The sequence below is a fragment of the Pseudorca crassidens genome, chromosome 2 (assembly GCF_039906515.1).
Source record: "Pseudorca crassidens isolate mPseCra1 chromosome 2, mPseCra1.hap1, whole genome shotgun sequence".
Taxonomy (NCBI): Eukaryota; Metazoa; Chordata; class Mammalia; order Artiodactyla; family Delphinidae; genus Pseudorca; species Pseudorca crassidens.
The window spans coordinates 117,130,067-117,149,735 of record NC_090297.1 but is presented as its reverse complement, the minus strand read 5'-3'; the positions used below and the strand labels follow the sequence as shown (position 1 = coordinate 117,149,735).

At 46.2% G+C, this 19,669-nt stretch overlaps 1 protein-coding gene across 5 annotated transcripts in view; it reads right to left on the bottom strand.

The window, feature by feature from the left end:
* C2H1orf226 (chromosome 2 C1orf226 homolog) overlaps positions 1 to 19,129 on the bottom strand; it is a 314,827-nt gene extending 295,698 nt beyond the window's left edge. For 3 of the 5 annotated variants that reach the window (XM_067728461.1, XM_067728460.1, XM_067728464.1), the window contains exon 1: positions 18,589 to 19,128. In XM_067728461.1, coding sequence (XP_067584562.1) covers positions 18,589 to 18,693 — 105 coding nt within the window. In that variant the 5' untranslated portion in view covers positions 18,694 to 19,128. Of the gene's footprint in view, positions 1 to 18,588 lie in introns of all 5 variants that reach the window. The other 2 variants (XM_067728458.1, XM_067728463.1) reach the window with 2 other exon arrangements.
* Positions 19,130 to 19,669: the final 540 nt, after the last annotated feature.

The following is a 19,669-nucleotide window of genomic DNA, read 5'->3' as shown; positions in this document are numbered from 1 at the left end:
GGCTGAGGGTTCACCCTGGAAAATCGGGCTGCTCTTTAAGGCTAAGACTGGCCCATGTGAAGCACACAGAGGCCTCTTCCTGCTTGAATTTCTACAAAATCCAAGATTGCAGCTCAGTCTTTTTTCTCCTTTGCCTTTCTGCAGGATGTGACCCCATAGGGTTCTGCAGTTTTTCACAATTCTTCTCTTCTGGCTGCAATAGGGAAAAATTGGTGACTAAGACTTGAAAGATTTCTTTTCGCAGAGCAGCAAAAGGTATAAATATTTGAGGACAGAAGACGAGTGATGAACAAATTCTGCTTACGTGTAGTTACACTGGAGCAACGTATTGATGAACAGCTAGGGGGAAGAAAGAGCACAGGTTCCTGCCTCGCACACCTCAAAGAGAGAGAGGGTGCTTCCACAGCCGGGAGCATGTTGAGCCCCACATGCAGTCTTGCTGGCTTCCAGCTGTTTGCTCTAATTGATCTGTCAACCAGTATGTGGGCATTAAGTCATGTGGGGTGGGATTGCAGAAGATATGGGAAGAATAAAACAGAAAATCACGGAGTGTTCAGTTTAGAAGGGATCTCAGAGATCATCTAAGATTTAGGTTCTAAGTAGCTCTGTTATTTACAAACCAGGGGACCGGAGTACAGAGATGAAAGTGACTTGTTCAAAGCTTGTTTGATCCAGCAAAGGGTAGGACTGGCATTGCAACCAGTGCAGAATTCTTCCATGCCTCATTCTAGTCTCACAGATCCTGGCCTGCCTGCTGAATAAATAGACTATTATGAGAAAAGAGTACGTTGGAATGGAGAGGTGAGAGGAGGAGCTGCGTCCCTCCCACATGACATAGCCGAGGCGTCAAGGCTTCTCCCTTAGAAGAGGTGAGTCAGCAGCCTCAAGTGTGTGCTTTAGACATACTTTATAATGAAAAACAACTTCAAGCTACTGCTGGAAAGAGGAAATAAAGAATCACTAAAAGGCAGCACTGTCATCAGGCACTTGAGATCCACAAGACCCAAAGGATGTCGGCCTCACTCTCTGACAAACCAAACCCTTGCCGAATTCCACGCACCCCACATAGGCTCGCTGAACGGCTACTATGTGCCAGGCCCTCTGACAGTACTGCAGAAAATACAGAAGTTTAACCACCTTTTATGGAGCCTATGCTAAGACAAGTACACAAGTGACAGATTATAAACCAAATGGTGCTATAGTAATTTAAGGAAGAAGAATGCACACAGAGTTGGGAGGTGGGGAGAAACCAGTATCTGATGAGCTAAGCTTCCTAAGATGAGAATGGAGTTGATGTATTCACCCCAGATCTATAACAACAAAGCCAGCTTCAGGCCACAGGCTAGGTCACCTCCTGGAGAAGAAAAGTGAGAGCCATACCATAAAAATCTTTACCATTTTGCCAAGGGAATGGCTGGGAGGGCACAGTCACCAAACACTGCATTCTTGCCACAAAAAAATATTTTGAAAAATACAACCAACATGACTGGGATAACAACTGGGCTGGGCAGGAAAAGCAGAATTACGGTACCGGGTAAGAGCCACGTTTGGGATCCCACTCCTGGCAAAGGCACCCAGGTAAATGTGGTCAGGATCAATGACACCAACTTCATTCATTCATTTGTTCATTCAGGATCAATGGTGCACCTATCATGTGTCAGGCGCTGTGCTAAACCCCAGAAATTCAAAAATGAATCAGACATGGTGCTTGTTTCAGCATCCACAGGCCAGGGAGTACCACCTGGAGGGGAGTTGGGAGTGGAGGGAGATGGCAGAAGACAGAAATAATTGCAATATAGGCAGTAAGGATTAACAGAAAGCCTAGGGACACGAAGGGAGTTGCTATCTAATATCCCAGACAATTTAATTAGCCTCAGAAACCCATCATGGATTTGTCACCAGTGACTTACAGAATCCCTGCCTGAAGTTTTTATATTTCAGCAAGTTCCACTTCCAACAAGAGGCTGGGAGGGAGAAAGAAACTTCCTAATCCTAACTTGCTGAGATTGTCAACTAACTAGGGACTGTGTTTTTACAGCCTTTATTAGCATCCCACTCAACCCTTTTCTCATGTCTCAGAGGAGCTCATACAGACACAGTCTCCTTCTCATCATTTTGGCTTAAACTGCCACATCTCAGCAGCCTAATAGGTTTCCTAAACTCTGAGACAGTATAAGATATCAGGACTACGCTAAAAAGAGAACTCCATACAGGATATTAGGACAGAGTGTAGCTAAGGGCCCAACCCACGAAGAACAGCTGAAGACCAAATACAGAAATGAGACAAGTTCAACCACCTTTCAAGCTCTTGCAGTTCAGATATTAGACTGTCCTCCCAGTGGACAGCGTTTAAAGGTTTGTCATGTGAATTGTAATGACTCATTTAGAGTAAGTCCCTTTGAAGTGAAGACTATTTAATTCTGTGTCTTTTCTGCTTCTGACTCTCCTTCCCAAATACAGCCTGGCCCTAAGAACAAAATACATGTTGCTGTACCAAACCTTTCTTTGCAATTTCTCTTACACCTACCCCTTCATTTCCATGCCTGCCACTGTCGTCCTGGTTCAGGTCCTCACACGTGGAGAAGTGCTCTTTTCTGTCTTTACAGCTCTTATCCATTTCCTCTTCCTAATACATGACTCTGTGTGTGCATGCACACATCTACATACATATACATATATTTATGTGCATATACATGTATATATATATTTATATATATGTGCGTACATATATATTTTATATATACACACACATATACATATCATCCCCTAGAGGCACACATTTTTGTTCCCCATCATTTACAAGATGAAGCCACATCTCTCGAGCCTGGTATTTAAAGCCTCCTGGGGTATGTATGGGTCTTCCTGCCTCTATCATTTCTTCATTACGTATGGTTTTCTTATTATCTCCTCCCCCCTCAAAAAGAAGGTACTAAAACTCCACATATAAACCATTCTCTCCCCCATTCATACCACAGAGCCACCCTTCCTCTCTTTTTCACTCACCTAAAAGCTGCCCATTCACTTCTTTACTTATACATGTGGTCATTCCAAACCAAAAGATGCCTTATACCTCTCGGCAACCTCCAGAGTAGAACATGGTCCCTCGTTCCCGCCACTGCCATCTCTAACCTGAAATACTGGATGAGCTTCCGGAACAGTCTCTCTGGGCCTAGTATTGCCCCCTCCAACCCACTCTCCACAAAACTGCTTCAGTGATATTGTTAAACCTCAAGACTCATCATCTCATGCCCCTGCAAGACCCCTTCCGAAGGCACAGACTAAGCCACTAACAACAGCTGCCTCCAAAAACTGTCCTAGGTTTCGGGGAAGAACATAAATGGATGAGCTCTACCCCATCACAGCAGGACCCCCAGGAACAGGCTCATGAAGAAAGCGCAGTAGAACATCTCTGTGTGGAAAAAGCAAGGCCTCATTTCAGCAAAGCCTTAGTCCAATTTTGTCCCAGGATTGGATATGGAAAGACCTTGAAAAAGTCACTTAATACTTAGCCTTTGAAACTACAACGATGAAAGGGAGAGAATGACATCATGCACCATAGTTGGAAGGATTAAATGAAAGTTTATGAAACAACCTGGCAGAATGCCCAGCTCATAGTATGTGCTCAACACATAATACTATCACCGTGCCTGTCTTTCCATATCTCCCCAGCTGGGCTGATTTCCTTCAAGTCACCACCTTGTCTCATGTATCTCTGACCTTCAACACCAAGTACTGTGCCCTAAACACAGTACAAGCACAATAAATACTTCCTGTATGATTGGTTTTATTCCTACACCCGCATTTGGAAATGTATATTCAGGGAACACGAGTCAGATTCAGAAAAAGCTATATGGCGCAAAAAACCTCAATAAATCTATGGAAGGAAAGTGAAGATAAGTGAGAAGAATTTACCAGGCAGTACACAATGATTCATAAGGACCTCCACTTGGGAAAGACCCCAGGTCCTTTTGGTCTTTCCACCGAAACTACCCTGGGCTGCTCCAGCACTCTGATGCTGAGATTCTCCAATTGTGCTCCTTGATTGGATTTGATTAGAATCACCTGGGGGGGGGGGCTTTTTCGTCTCCCAACGTGCAGAACTCCCATTTCCAGAAAGATGAAGTAGACATACTTATCCCCATTCCTCCTGCTAACAACCTCCAAAACTCCAGGCATTATATATAAAACTAGTACAAGATAACTCCAAAAGATGGAGAGAAGGCAGACCAGGCAGGGATCTCAGCACCCAAGGAACGCAACAGTTGAGTTCCCTGGGTTCTTGTTGCCTCACATCTCCCAGACCTGTTGCTGGAGAAGCCAGGGACCCAGAAATGCCGATGAACACAGACCAAAAAAAAAAAAAACTCCCAAGAGAAGCCCGCTTTCTCTAGCCAGAGGACCAGGAAATGGGCAGCTGCACATGACAGAAAACTTTCAGACAATAACAGCTCTACTCCAGCCAAACATCACAGAAAAAACCTATCACCCTCATACTCATCCCACCAGCAGTGTCAGAAACTAGATTTCTGCCCTCACCACGCTGTAAGGAGATGCTCCACCCTTACCTTCTTCCTGTCAGTATCAGAGACGCCTGAACGGGAAGCTGGGACGCCAGGAAGTCCACCTATGGGTGATAACAAGGCCTCCTGCTCTCCTCGCTGGGGTTTCAGAAGAGTCCCAGTGCTGAGTTATAACTTTTACCACCACCCAGGGTCAGGAGGCAGAGCATCATGGGAGATCACTGACCAACAGTAATGAGGCACTCCTGCCCCACCAGAGTGGTATCAGCTGAAGCCAGTAAATGATCTAGCCTTCCACCCACACCTAATGGTAAGGAGGCAGCGCTCCCCTCCCCCCACCAGCACATCAGCAGAGAAGAGAAATCTTACCAAAACAGACGTAATTAAGATCCAGAAAGTCATAACGTAATACCCAAACCATCCAGGTTTCAATCAAAAATCACTTATCATTCCAGGAACCAAGAAAATCTCAACAAGAATGAGAAAAGACAATGAAAAGATGCCAGTACTGGCACAAAAACAGAAATATAGATCAATGGAACAGGATAGAAAGCCCAGAGACAAACCCACGCACATATGGTCACCTTATCTTTGATAAAGGAGGCAAGAATATACAATGGAGAAAAGACAGCCTCTTCAATAAGTGGTGCTGGGAAAACTGGACAGCTACATGTAAAAGAATGAAATTAGAACACTCCCTAACACCATACACAAAAATAAACTCAAAATGGATTAAAGACCTAAATGTAAGGCCAGACACTATAAAACTCTTAGAGGAAAACATAGGCAGAACACTCTATGGCATAAATCACAGCAAGATCCTTTTTGACCCACCTCCTAGAGAAATGGAAATAAAAACAAAAAAAACAAATGGGACCTAATGAAACTTAAAAACTTTTGCACAGCAAAGGAAACCATAAACAAGACGAAAAGGCAACCCTCAGAATGGGAGAAAATATTTGCAAACAAAGCAACTGACAAAGGATTAATCTCCAAAATATACAAGCAGTTCATGTAGCTCAATATCAAAAAAACAACCCAATCCGAAAATGGGCAGAAGATCTAAATAGACATTTCTCCAAAGAAGATATACAGACTGCCAACAAACACATGAAAAGATGCTCAACATCATTAATCATTAGAGAAATGCAAATCAAAACTACAATGAGGTATCACCTCACACCAGTCAGAATGGCCATCATGAAAAATTCTACAAACAATAAATGCTGGAGAGGGTGTGGAGAAAAGGGTACCCTCTTGCACTGTTGGTGGGAATGTAAATTGATACAGCCACTATGGAGAACAGTATGGAGGTTCCTTAGAAAACTAAAAATAGAACTACCATACGACCCAGCAATCCCACTACTGGGCATATACCCTGAGAAAACCATAATTCAAAGAGTCATGTACCACAATGTCCAGTGCAGCTCTATTTACAATAGCCAGGACATGGAAGCAACCTAAGTGTCCATCGGCAGATGAATGGATAGAGAAGATGTGGCACATATATACACTGGAATATTAGCCATAAAAAGAAACGAAACTGAGTTATTTGTAGTGAGGTGGATGGACCTAGAGTCTGTCATACACAGTGAAGTAAGTCAGAAAGAGAAAAACAAATACCGTATGCTAACACATATATATGGAATCTAAAAAAAAAAAAATGGTTCTGATGAACCTAGGGGCAGGACAGGAATAAAGACACAGACGTAGAGAATGGACCTGAGGACACGGGGAGGAGGAAGGGTAAGCTGGGACGAAGTGAGAGAGTGGCACTGACATATACACTCTACCAAATGTAAAATAGATAGCTAGTGGGAAGCAGCTGCATAGCACAGGGAGATCAGCTCGGTGCTTTGTGACCACCTAGAGGGGTGGGATGGGGCAGGGGAGGGAGATGCAAGCCGGAGGGGATATGGGGTATATGTATACATATAGCTGATTCATTTTATTATACAGCAGAAACTAACACAACATTGTAAAACAATTATAGTCCAATAAAAATGTTAAAAAAAAAAAGATGACAGAATTATCTGACAAGGACTTTAAAGTGGTCTTCATAAAAATGCTTCAACAAACAATTATGAATATGCTTGAAACAAATGAAAAAACAAAGTCTCAGCAAAGAAATAAAAGATTTAATTGCAACACCCAGGCTACACCCATATTAATTGAATTAAATTTGCTGAGCGTTCACAGCCAGCAGCAATTTTTTTTTTAACTCCCCCAAGATTCCAAAGAGCAGCCAAGTTTGAGAACTAGTGCTCCAACTCATGGTTCTCAAACAAAGGTATCTATCAGAATCACCTGGAAAACATGATCAAGGCACAGAGATCCAAGCCCTATGCTACTTCAAGCCTGGGCCTCTATATTTTCATCAGTTTCCACGTGATTCTAATAGACACCAAAGTTTGAGAACAGATGCCTTAACTAATCAAAGAAATTTGCAGGTGATTCCTCTCACTTGAGGCTGCAAAATTCTTGACCTGAAGGAGGAAAGAGCAGCATTTAAGTGACCTTGAAGCAAGAGGTAAAGTTTCAATCATACTTAAAAAAGAAAAAAAAAAAAAAGTTTCAGGGCTTCCCTGGTGGCGCAGTGGTTGAGAGTCCACCTGCCGATGCAGGGGACACGGGTTCGTGCCCCGGTCCGGGAGGATCCCGCATGCCGCAGAGCGGGTGGGCCCGTGAGCCATGGCCACTGAGCCTGCGCGTCCGGAGCCTGTGCTCCGCAACGGGAGAGGCCACAGCAGTGAGAGGCCCGTGTACCGCAAAAAAAAAAAAAAAAAGTTTCAATCATACTTTGGATATGCGTGCCCAGGATACAGTGTGTTTTACCTGGGCTGCCAAATTTAAGAGAAAGCAATCCACACATATTGAGGACCAGTTTGAAAATGTAGTTACAGTACAGGTTAAATCCGTTTATAGGAAATAGCATGGGAGCGAAATAATATGTTAGCTATCACTTGGCCCATGGGAGACATTAATCTTCTTCTTGGCAGAAAAATAAAACGCTTCCACATGAGTGCCTCTTCCCATCCAAAGAGACCAAAACAAAAAGGGAAGAGTTTATAATCAAGATAGAAAAAAAGGACACAACCAAGGAGCTTTTCCATTGTGCACTGTGGGCTAAGATTTCCAACCAAAAGGCAACATCTCCTGGGCTGGAAGTTTTTTGGCATTTATACTTTCCTAGAGGGACCCTGGAGGCTCCAAGTGGAGTGGAGAGAACCAGTCCTCAGAAACGGAGCTGAGAAATGCAAGGAAGAGGGCATGGAAGTTGACAGGAGGAAGAGGTGTGGTAAGGGTGGATGGATCACCACCGTTAGACAGGAAGTGCACGGGCAGGAGCCCAGCAAAGAGTAACTCTCCCCAGGAAGGAAGGGCCTCCCAAAGCCCCTCTCCTGCCTGTCTCGGCTTTTCCACTTACTCATTGATGCCTCAGTTTCATATCTGGAGACCATCAACAGGACCCACCAGAGAGGCCCACCAAAGGTGGCCTGTTGCCCACTGGCACACAGCAGCTGACCAGTCCCCTGGTCACAGGTTTAACCCCAATGGGAGAAGCTGAGACCACCACCTTTAATAGTCCATTTGCCCATTCAATCCAACTTAGAAAGATGGTCTCAGTTTCCTCACTGGAAGCAAAAACCCCTACCCTCAGGGGGCCACTGTAAAGATTAAATTAGTTTGCATATGTAAAATTCTGAGAACCATGCGTTGAAAGTGGTGAGTACTGGATAAACATTAGTTCTTGGTATCTTGAAGCATATTCAGCACAGAAGTTAATAGTGCCAGACTGCCAGGGTTGGACTCAGGGATCTATCCATTACTAAATGTGGGCTGTGAGCAAGTTACTCTGCCTCTCTATGCCTCGGCTTCCCCATCAGTAAAACTCAAACGATGAGAGTACCTTAACTCGTAGGGCTGTTGGGGAAGATTAATCATTTCCTAGAAAGAGCTTGGCACAGTGCCTAGAACATAGTAAGTGCTTTGTAAATGATAGTGATTATTATGTTAGCTTTCTACGATGTGAACAGCATGAGGCAGGTATGTGGGGAGTCCTCTTCATCCTTGAGGAGCTTGTAGCCTAGATCAACAGATAAGAAATGCACAAACAGAACCAGCAAGGAGGAGCAGCACACAATAGGGGACACGTGATGATTCTGCAAGCATGCAAACAGTGTTTCTAACACGCTTCCACACAGGTTAATGGAGTTCAGAACATTCTGAATACAGGGTGCGTTGAGCAAATGCCCTCTTCTTGGCTACCCCTTGGTAGGGAGTCCCAGGTCTCATTCACCTCTCAAGGCTGATCATTTCAACAGTTCTCCCGGAAAGCACTGCAGCTTCAAGAATAAATGGGGGTAAGTAACCACTGTCCTCAGTTCTCATGGATGGAGCCATAAAAGTGTAAGACACACAAGTCTCATTGAAGTGCTGCAGAAAACCAACTGCGTTACATGCGGTGGGTAGGGGACCAGGGGTTCTAAAGTGTCCCAACACTCTGGGCACAGAACTTGCTGGAAGCGCCATTTTCAGTAACTTTTAAAGCTATAGCTGCTCCAGTGTTTGAAACATGATGCTTAATATAAAAATTGAAAAAGGAATTGTAAGCATCACAAGGTATTAATTAATCCCATCATGCAAGATTCCTTCTGCTTAGATTACATCTGCTTAAAGACATATTTATCCAAGAAATTCAGAGAAAGGTAGTGAATACAGGCAACATACAGTACTTAACAAGATTCTGTGATTTTTAATCCGAACAAGGATTAAAAGACTGGAACAAATGTGATGGGGGCATGTACCAGAAGCTAATTAACCCCTCCTTATTCCTTCCCAAGGAGGCTGACAGCTATTTTAAGTCCACAAAGTAGTCACGCTGTCTGATTTGCAACTTTGGGAATTAAGAATAATATGGCGGCTAGGTGCTTTAAGCAGGCATGTAAAATGAAGATAATACACTACTAGGCCTCTGACTTATGAAAAAAACAGAGTGGGGACTTCCCTGGCGGTTAAGAATCCACCTGTCAATATAGGGGACACGGATTCGATCCCTGGTCCAGGAAGATCCCACATACCGCAGAGCAACTAAGCCCATGCACCACAGCTACTGAGCCTGCGCTCTAGAGCCCACAAGCCACAACTACTGAGCCCACGTGCCACAACTACTGCAGTCTGCACACTCTAGTATCTGCGTGCCGCAACTACTGAGCCCGCATGCTGCAACTACTGAAGCCCGCACACCTAGAGCCCGTGCTCCACAAGAGAAGCCACCGCAATGAGAAGCCCGCGCACCGCAACGAAGAGTAGCCGCCGCTCACCGCGATTAGAGAAAGCCCGCGCACAGCAACGAAGACCCAACGCAGCCAAAAACTAAATATATAAAAATTTTTTAAAAAGAGTGTATGATCATTCCTAGATTAAAATCATGCACAGATGAAATTTAAATCGCAATCTGCAGGACTAAACAACAACAGTAATAAAAATAACGACCCACTCTGTTCCAGGCACTGTGCTAGGAGTTTGCGTGCGTAACTCGTTTGCACTAACCCTATGAGGTATGAGATACCTGTATCCTCTTTTTACAGATGAGGATACTAAAGGAGAGATGTTAAGTAACTCGCACAAGTTCACACAGCAAGTGAGGGATGGAGCCAAGATTTGAACCCAAACGCAATTTGGCTCCTGAACCCATTTATGCTATGCTGTCAACCTAATTCATGTCATAAAAACTATAAAATAGAAAATTAGAGGAAATAAAGAATTGGGGGTAAAGGGTATTAGTTCATTAACAAGAACACAACAGGTTGAAAATATTTTTTTTTACTAATGACAATTATCTACTCCTAAAATTGGCCATGTGTTCTATAATCAAAGATTCTAATTCCATTGCATATCTGTCACTGGAATTCCATTTAATTCAGGAAAAATGCTTACCTGGCATTTCCTTTGGAAGGCAGTGGCACTCTGTGAGGTGAAGGGTGATGGGGATACCTCCTGGGATCAGAGACTAGTCTCACTAGGGACTGAGAGGTACAGGCCTGAAGCAAGAGAAAAAGCTGGGAGGAGACTAGAGCCAGCTGAGGCATCTCCCACTCTTGGGTGATACAGGAGGGTCCTGGCAGTCCTTGTGGGGAGCATCTTAGAAATTATATTCATTGATTCAAAATACATTTTCTATATGCAAAACACTGCAGTCAGCACTGCAGAAGACACAAGTGGGCAGAGGGACAGGGACCCTAATGATGACAATGGGGGGATGAAAACCGGACAAGGGCAAGCAGCTATAATCCATAGCAGGGTCTGCTCAGTCCCTTCCACACAGAGGAGGGTCTGGTAACATCCACTTCACTGAGTGACAGTGGAATGGGCCTAAGAGATGGATGGGGAATCACAGGGAGGGTTGAGGGAAGGGTAGGTACCCCAGTTGGGTTGAAGCATAGGGTGATTAAAGGGAACTGTTCAAAACCAGAGAGCCCTGAATTGCCAGGCTAAGAATTTTTGGACCTAATATAGTAGGCTTATAAACTTTTAGTGTCTTTGAGGAGAAGGCTATCATAATTATATTTCAGGATAATTAACAGAGCAAAAGTTTATAGGGTAAAGTGGAGGCCTCCAGAAGGTAACTGAAACAGTATGGTGAGAGGTGATAAGCATCTGAACCAGCCAGAGGTGAGACAAAGAGGAACAGACAGGATGCATGGATGGATATCACTGTGAAAATTCAAGGACACACCTCATTTGAAGTGGGGGGACGGGGTGGGGGGTATCTGGGGAAAGCCTGGCCACAATAGGTACTCAATCAACAGCCAATGAGTCCACTGCTCCGAAGTGTCAAGCTTGGTGTCTGAGAAGATGGTAGGGTCATTTAAAGAAGTATGAAGTCATCAGAGAGATTTGAATTCAACCTTGTTGAGCAACAGGGTTAGCAACACGTTCATTGGGGTAGAGATAGCCAGCAGGAAGCTAGAAATAAAGATCTGGAGTCTGGACTAGAGTTAGAGATCTAGGAGCCAACATGCATAACGAGGGAGGGAAGGGGAAGGATGAAACTGAGCACTTACCTTAGAGGTCAATGTGCAGCAAAGAAGAGAAGGTACAGACAGGAGGGCTATGCATGGCCAATCGAGAGCCTGCAGAGAGCTGAGTGAGGCATCCCAAGAAAGACAAGGATGGCTGTTCAGGGAGAAAACTCAAAAAGAATGAGGACAGAGAAGGGTGACAGTAGAACAATTTCTACATGGCAGCCAGGACAGAGGTGGGAAGGACACGGCCAGGGACTGAATGAATATTGAGAAACTGCAGAGGGTAGACCACTCTTTCATGAGGCTTAGCTGTAAAAGGAAGAGGACAACATGTTAATGAAGAAAAAGGTGGAGAGAAGAGAGTTTTCACACAGAGAAGGTCACAGCACACTCCTGGGCAGAGGAGTGAGCCAGTAGGGGGAAAGATGGAACAATGCAAAGGTGGGGGTAGGGAGTGATGAGGTAATGAACAAAGACTCAGGAGAGGTGGGCTAGCAGCAGAGGGACGGCAGATGAATCTCAAAGAGAAAGAGGGAAAAAGAAAAAAACTAATCGGACTTCATAATTTAAAACTTTTGTGTTTCAGAAGACGATACCAAGAAAGTCAAAAGACCACCCACAGAATAGGTGAAAACACTTGCAGAGCTATATAATGGATTTGAATACAGAATATATAAAGAGCTCTTACAATTCAGTAATTTTTTTAAAAAAAGACAATCCAATTTAAAAATGGGCAAAAGATCTGAATAGACGTTTCTCCAAAGATGTGAAAATGGCCAATAAACACATGAAAAGATGTTCTATATCATTATTCATCAGGGAAATGCAAATCAAAACCACAATGGGATACCACTCCATACCCACTAGGCTGGCTAGAATCAAAAAGCCAGATTATAAGAAGTGTCAGTGAGGATGCAGAGAAATCAGAATCCTAACACACTGCTGGTGGAAAAGTAAAATGGTGCAGCCACATCAGAAAACAATCTGGCAGTCCCACAGTGGTTAAACATAGTTACCATGTGATCCAGCAATTTCACTCTTACCTGCCTACCCCTGAGAAATTTATGCATATATCACACAAAAATTTGTGCACAAAATGTTTACAGCAGCATTATTCACAATAGCTAAAAAACAAACAACCTTAATGTCCATCGACTGATAAATGGACAAACAAAATGTGGTATACCCATACAATGGAATATTATTCAGCCATAAAAAGGAATGGAGTCCTGATACATGCTACAATATGGATGAACCCTGAAAACATCATGCAAAGTGAAAGAAGCCAATCACAAAAACCCACATACATTTTCCATTTATATGAAATGTCCAGAATAGGCAAATCTAGAGACAGAAAGTAGATTAGGAGTTGCTTAGAGCTCTGGTGGATGCGGGTGGGGGAGATGATAGTTAAAGGGTACAGTGATGAAAATGTTCTAAAATTGACTGTGGTGATGATTGCACAACACTATGAAAATATTAAAAACTACTTCATGGTACATTTTAAATTAGCAAATTCTATGGTATGTGAGTTATAGCTCAATAAAGCTATTAGGGAAGAGGGAGTGGAGGAAAGAAGGAAGTTCTTTTTCCAAAAACAGGAAGGAAGGAAGAAAGTAGCAGAGACCAAGTCTGCAGTGTAGGGCAGGAAAGTGGGAAAGACGGAAAGGGGGGTGGGCATGGCTCCAGGCTGCTGGGGGAGCAGGATAAGGGCAGCAGGAGGTCACTGAGGAGCTAAGGGCAGCCTCAAGGCAATGAGGTGAGAGGAAGCAGATAATGATGGTCAAAGAAAGCATTCTGAAGGTTTGAGTTCCGGAAATAGCAGCATTACGAGTAAGCGATAATAAACAATGAGTCTGATTAGGGTCTTGAACACGGATGATTGGCAAAGGTCAGCATGACGAGTGAGTGTGAGATTCTGACCACTAAATGGACTGGGACATTTTGGGGCAAGGGAGACATGGCAAAATCATGAAATGTACAGATAAGGTAGAAATACATTTGCCCATCGAATTCCAAAACACCAGCTCCAGAGGAACACCCTGGGGCACCTGAGAGCAAAATAAGGGTGAATAAAAACAGGTATTATTTCTGAGAAGTGCTGTATCTTTGAGACTCATCATCCCCCAAAGATTTATCTGGTCCAGGCAGAAGATAACAATGGATATTAAAGCATCCAGACAAGTACCTAATAAGGTGAAATAACCTGCACTTCAATGATGACATCAGCGAATACACCAGGGCCTCTATCTGAATCCCTACTTGTCCACAATCCTGGAAGAAAGGACCCTTTGGGGGGTGGGCAGGGGAGGGGAGAGTGCACACCCAGAATATAGCAGAGTTGGTTCTGAGAGCTTTTTACCACACACCACAGGTTAGGTTTGAGTTAGAGTACCCCGTTTATGGTGAACCAACATATGTAATGTCCTCATCTGGAAGCCCTCAAGACAGCGTGTTCGAGAGGCATCCGCAGGCAGCCTGCTGTGTGGGGTTATTGTAACCTCGAAAATCTACATCATGGAAACCATCAGCCAGTGAAGCCATTTAGCAAGGAGGGAATAATGGCCAGAGAATTCAGTTCAGATTTGACCAAGGACTCCCAAATCCCCCAAATCACTCAGCAATAAGACAATATATTTACTGCTTTCAGACTTTCTACAATTGGAAATTTCTTCCACTTGATAAATAATTTGATGGTGCTGGCTATATATAGATGTACCTGATGTTGGGGGAGGGGGCTATACACAGAAGCACGAGACAAGGTACTCAAAGAACACTCGACATCGCTGGAGAAGCTATATGCAGAGGAGAAAGAACACAAAATTTTATGGTTGACCATGATCCAAGGATGGCTTTGGCAATATCTCTCATCCCACGTGCACTCCTGCACTGTGACCTTGACACTCCCCACCAAGAAGTGAAGAATACTTCTCCTCCCCTTGAATCTGAGCCAGCCTATGGCCCGATTTGACCAAGAGAATGCAGCAGAAGTGACTCTGTGTAACTTTGGTGGCCAGGCCTTAAGAGCTTCCACCTTCCCTGCTTGGAACACTCCCTCTTGAAAGCCAGCTGCCAGATCAAAGGGCCACCATGCTGTAAGGAGATGCAAGCTACCCAATGCAGAGAACCTGCACACGGAGGACTACCAAAGCACAACCATGAGAGTGAAGCCTTCTAGGACCTTCCAGCCCCGCCACAGCAGAATGAAGCCGAGTGAGTGATCCAGTCCACACCACATGCAACAGAAGAACAGCCCAGCCAAGCCCTGCCTGAACCCCTGACCCACGAATCATGAGCAGATTAAACAGACATTGTTTTATGCCGCTGAGTTTTGCGGTAGGCTGTTAAGCAGCAACAGATAACTGAAACCAACTTGAAGTCAGGAAACTAGGGATGAGTTCTGGTTCTGTTCTCACCTAGCTATGGGACCCTGGGTCGACGACTTCCCCTCTGGACCTCAACTTCCTCATCTGTAAAATGAGGAGGCTGTACGAGGTGAGCTCAGGTGCTTTCCAGTTCTGACAGGCTGTGCCACACATGCCCAGATCAGTGAACGGGCTACGCAACGAGAGCTACGAATACAGAGGGAGCTACTACTTCAGGATGAAGCTAAGGAACCATGGACGAGGCATCCAAAGGACTGGAGTGTGAGGCTTAAATGAGGCAGCACCTAGGACAATACATGGTCCATAGTAAGTGCTCACTAAGTATCAGCTATAATCATTATTCTTTCCTCTTATCAGTTCTGTGACTCTGGACAAGTTAATCTCTCTGATCCCCAATGTTTTCATCTGAAAAACAGAGATAACACTAATGTCCCAATTTCCACATGAGGAAAATTTTGTGTGTGTGAAAGTCACAGGCAAATCAAAAATCACCTACAAACGTCAGGCATAACTATGTTATTAATACCCTTATTCTTTGCACCACTGTCATGAGAAGTCTTCTTCTCACCCAGCAAGCAGAGACAGCCAGTTGATGGCACCAGCCACCAGGAAGGCATACTGGGAGAGGGAGAGACAAATACAAAGGAGCCACACAAGCTTTCAAGCCGAGAAGGATTTTACTGCCCACCCACCAGCAACGGTCAGTGAGCCAGGTGCCCTTTCTGACACGGAGGGCACTATCCCCTAAGAGCAGCTCCCAGACCAAGGTTTTATCTTGAAAGAGCCTAGCACTAAAAGTTTGAATAATTTTCTACATCAGAGTCAGAGAGGCCAACAACCTAAGGGTGCCCCACCAGTGAACCGTGAATCAGACCAACCGCCCAGCATAGAGTCAACATTCCATGAAAAATATTAAATGAATAAGCATTGCATTTGAGAGTCTGAAGTCAAAGCTCCCAGGTTTAAATCCTGTCTCCGCCATACCCAGCCATGTGCAATAAAGCAGGCAACATATCCTCATTTATAAGGTATAAGGAGACCCACCTCCGGGGAAGCAGTGAGAATTACATGAAGTCCCGCCAGGTGAAAAACCTCTAGGATCCTACTTGATAGTTCAATGCACGGTGTGTTTTTTAAGTGCACAGAACCGCTGACGCCCAGATGCCCTTCAACCCTGGCCATAACCTTTTCAATCTCCGCGGCACCCTGAAAATGAGCGGCATGCATCCAAAAAGTCATTCCATCCAGTGTTGATTCTGAAAAACTGCCAACCCTTGGGAGGGAAAGACCTGGGCTCATTTTCCAGGAGTTTCTGACAAGGCAGCGCTAATACATTTACATTTCACAGCCCGTGCTTTTCCAAAACAAGGAATGAGTGTGGTGTGGATTTAACCCTGAAAACCCAGTGATCGTGCAGTTCCACGGACACTGCTCGGGAGGGATGTGAAAACCAGCCAGATGAGGTGCTTGCCCAGGTGCTCATGAGACAGAAAAGCTTCTGCTTCCACCTCTACTCAGGTCTTGGCTGACATGATTTGAATGTACTGGTGTCCAGCCTCGGTTACCAAGAGCTGGGAGTTAGGACCCAGTTCTCAAGGTCAGCCCTGTCCTTTCTTCCCTACCTCACCATTCTCAAAGCAGAACCCATGGTTCACCATGTCCCACATCTGCATCGGGAACACAGCTGGGACCAACTGTGGTTCCCCTTCCTCTTATGGAGCACCACTGTGTGTGAATCCAGGCAAGTTACTATAGGAACTACACCACACAACCCCCAGACATTTGCTTAGAAAAGAAACTACATGTTGGGAAAGAGAGGGTAAGATCCAGCAAGCTGGAGGCAAGCCTGAAGCCACTGTTTCTCAAAGTCTGGTCTCAAACACCTGCATTAAATCACCTGGAATGCTCCTTAGAGGTGCACAGTCCTGCGCTCTCCCCAGAGGTGTCAGACTAGAATTGGAGGTGGCAAGAATCCGACTCTAACAACCTAGGTTATGAGTCCTAGCGAGGATCAAATGCAGAGACTGTGAGGAATGAATTAAAAGGTTAAAAACACCTTAATTCTGATCTTTCTTCTTCTGTTCATGCTTGTAAAACAGAGCCCTGATGAACCAAACAAGACAAAAGCCAATTTCCCAGTTTATGCGTGTCCAAGAAAATTAAATCATGACGTGATGAAAACTCATCCTTTAAAATTTAAAAACCTGCTCACCAAAGCAACAGGCCCGGACAAAAATTAACCCAAACATCCTATATTAGACCAACCAGCTCTATTCTGAGAGAAGCAAGATAAGATCTTGGCTACAGCCCCACTCTGGTCCCAGCCATACCCAGTAATTCAGCTCTGCATTCCACTGCAGGGTTTGATGTCTGGGGAAACAGGGGGTGCCCTCCTAGCTCTAGCAAATATGGCTGGGGGAAGGTTATTCAGGGAGAAAAAAAAAAGGTAAGATTTAACAACTCACACATCTCCATGAGAAGGAAGAACAATCGAAAGTAACTGACCACATTGGACTCATATCAGACACTCAAAAAGATGTCTCAAGAACTGAAGCAAATAGCTACCTGATGGAGTAACCCTTGCCTGAGATGCTAACACCCTGCCATCTACAAAGCCATTAAGGAGAAAAAGGGAATGAAGACTCTCTCCACATCGACAGTACTACCTTTTCAAAACCAGAAGACACAACCTACTTGGAGGGGTAGTATTTTCTGTCACTTACCAGTGACAGGCACACAGTAGGTGCTGAGCATCCCTGAGTCTTGGGGGGAGGGCGTCAAGCTGCATGAAGGAAGAGGAGAAACACTCTTCCCCTGTGATAAGCAGCAGGAACCCCAGCTGTAATCTCAGAAACCAGAACTCCTCATTCTGGGAAGTGCATCACGGTGGGGGGGGGGGGCAGCCTTATTCACACCTCATGGTGCAGTACAGAGGCTTCCGCCCCGCCCCCTCTCCCAAGGATGGACCTGGGGCTTTGAGCTGAAAATTCCAGTCACCCCCGATAAATTCTTCGGCAGCGGTCCCCTACTAGCTGTTGAAACTTAACATTAAGCCACAAAACTAGTAACCGGGCAGCTTTCACCACACCTCCCCCCTTCAATGACTGTCACTTGCAAAGGAGTCGTGGCAAATAAGGCGTTTAGGAAGTGACTCTGACACCTGGCCGGGGTTACCTGGAATCTAAAAACAAAAACCACCCCTGTATTATTTTCTTCAATCAGGAAGCGGGTATTCCCCCTTTAAAAGACCTTCCTGAAAGCACCTCTCCCAAGGGATCCCAACAGGTTAAATAACACCAAAGCTTCCCTAAACCGATTCTAAAGAACCACGTCCAGGCTGCGCTCACCCACTGGCTTCTCCTCAGAAGAAGAAGGGATCCGGGAAGTAACTCAATCAGTCCTGGATGGGTAAGGACGGGGGAGTCTGCAGGTGGGAGGAGGGGGGTGAAGCAATACCGCTCAAACTTTGCAGTTGCTCTTCAGCAGTTCTGGGCAGGAGCCCGCGGAATACTATACAGAGAAGGGGAGTCACCCTCCCTAACAGAAAGGCCCCCAAATCAGCCTAACCCACCAGCTCTGCGTCCGGGATGGCTGCGCATCCCGTCCACTCACACATGCCCCTCCGGGGCAGTCCCCTCCCTGAGGCCCCCTCACCTTGGCCTCGAAGCAGATGCCGTGCTGGAAGGCGTCCTCGTTGTGCAAGGGGATCCGCAGGTCGTGCCCATCGTCCACAAGGTTGTACTTGGTTTTGCTGGGCATGGTGACCCGCGGTGGACCGGCTCCTCCAGAGGCGGCGGCGGCGGTGGCAGGAAGGGGCTGGCGAGACCCAGGAGAGGGGAGGCGAGAGCTGGGGGCGACGGCGCGCGGAGGGGGCGCAAGCGGAGGGGCGCCCTGGCCGCGCGGCGGCCGTGGAAGCCGGGACTCGGAGCGACGCCGAGGGCCGGGCTGCAGCGGGCGGCGCGGATGCGGGCGACGCGAGCGGCGCTGTGGCCGCGCAATTCCTACCGGCGAGGAGGGTGGCGGGGGCGGCGGCGGGAGCTGGCGGCGCGACGACCGGGCTGGGGGAGGGGAGCAGTGGGCGCGCGGCCCGCGGCGGGACTGGGCGCGGCACTGGCCCGGGAGCAGTGGCGCGGACAGCCCGGGACAAGGAAGAAAAGGCGGCAGCGGCAGCAGAGCGGGGTGCCTGTCACGGAGACGCCGGATCAGCCGCGGGCGAGCGGCTCCTCCTGCGGGGTGGGCCCGGGCCGGCTCCTCCCGCGGGGCGTCCAGGCCCCGCCCGCCGCCGGGTCCGCCCCCGCGCTGCCCGCCGAGCAGGTGAAAGTCCCCGAGAGCTCCGCGCCGGGCCCTGCCGGCGTCCAGCGGCCAGACCCCGGGAACTTCGCCCCGGCCCTAGGCAGCCGGGGTCTCAGGAACCCGGGCTCAGTCCTGTTTTTGTTTTTGGCAGTCAGAGTCTGAGCCAAGCTACTGATAGCAGCAGCGGCGCCTTGGATTTTCTGTTTTTGTTTTTTGTTTTGGGAGGGGGAGGGGCGGTGTTGATTGTTTTGTTTTTATGTTTTACCAGGAAGGCCCAAGTCCTGGCCCATATATATATATGCAGATCTGCACTGAGAGTCCCCTTTTCTCTGGAGAATCAAGACTGCACCCAAATGGGAGAGTATCGCAAGTGCTTTGTGTTCGTCCCTTTGAGCAGTGATTTGTGACTTGTGTATTGGGGGGTTGTGGAGATGCCTTTGGG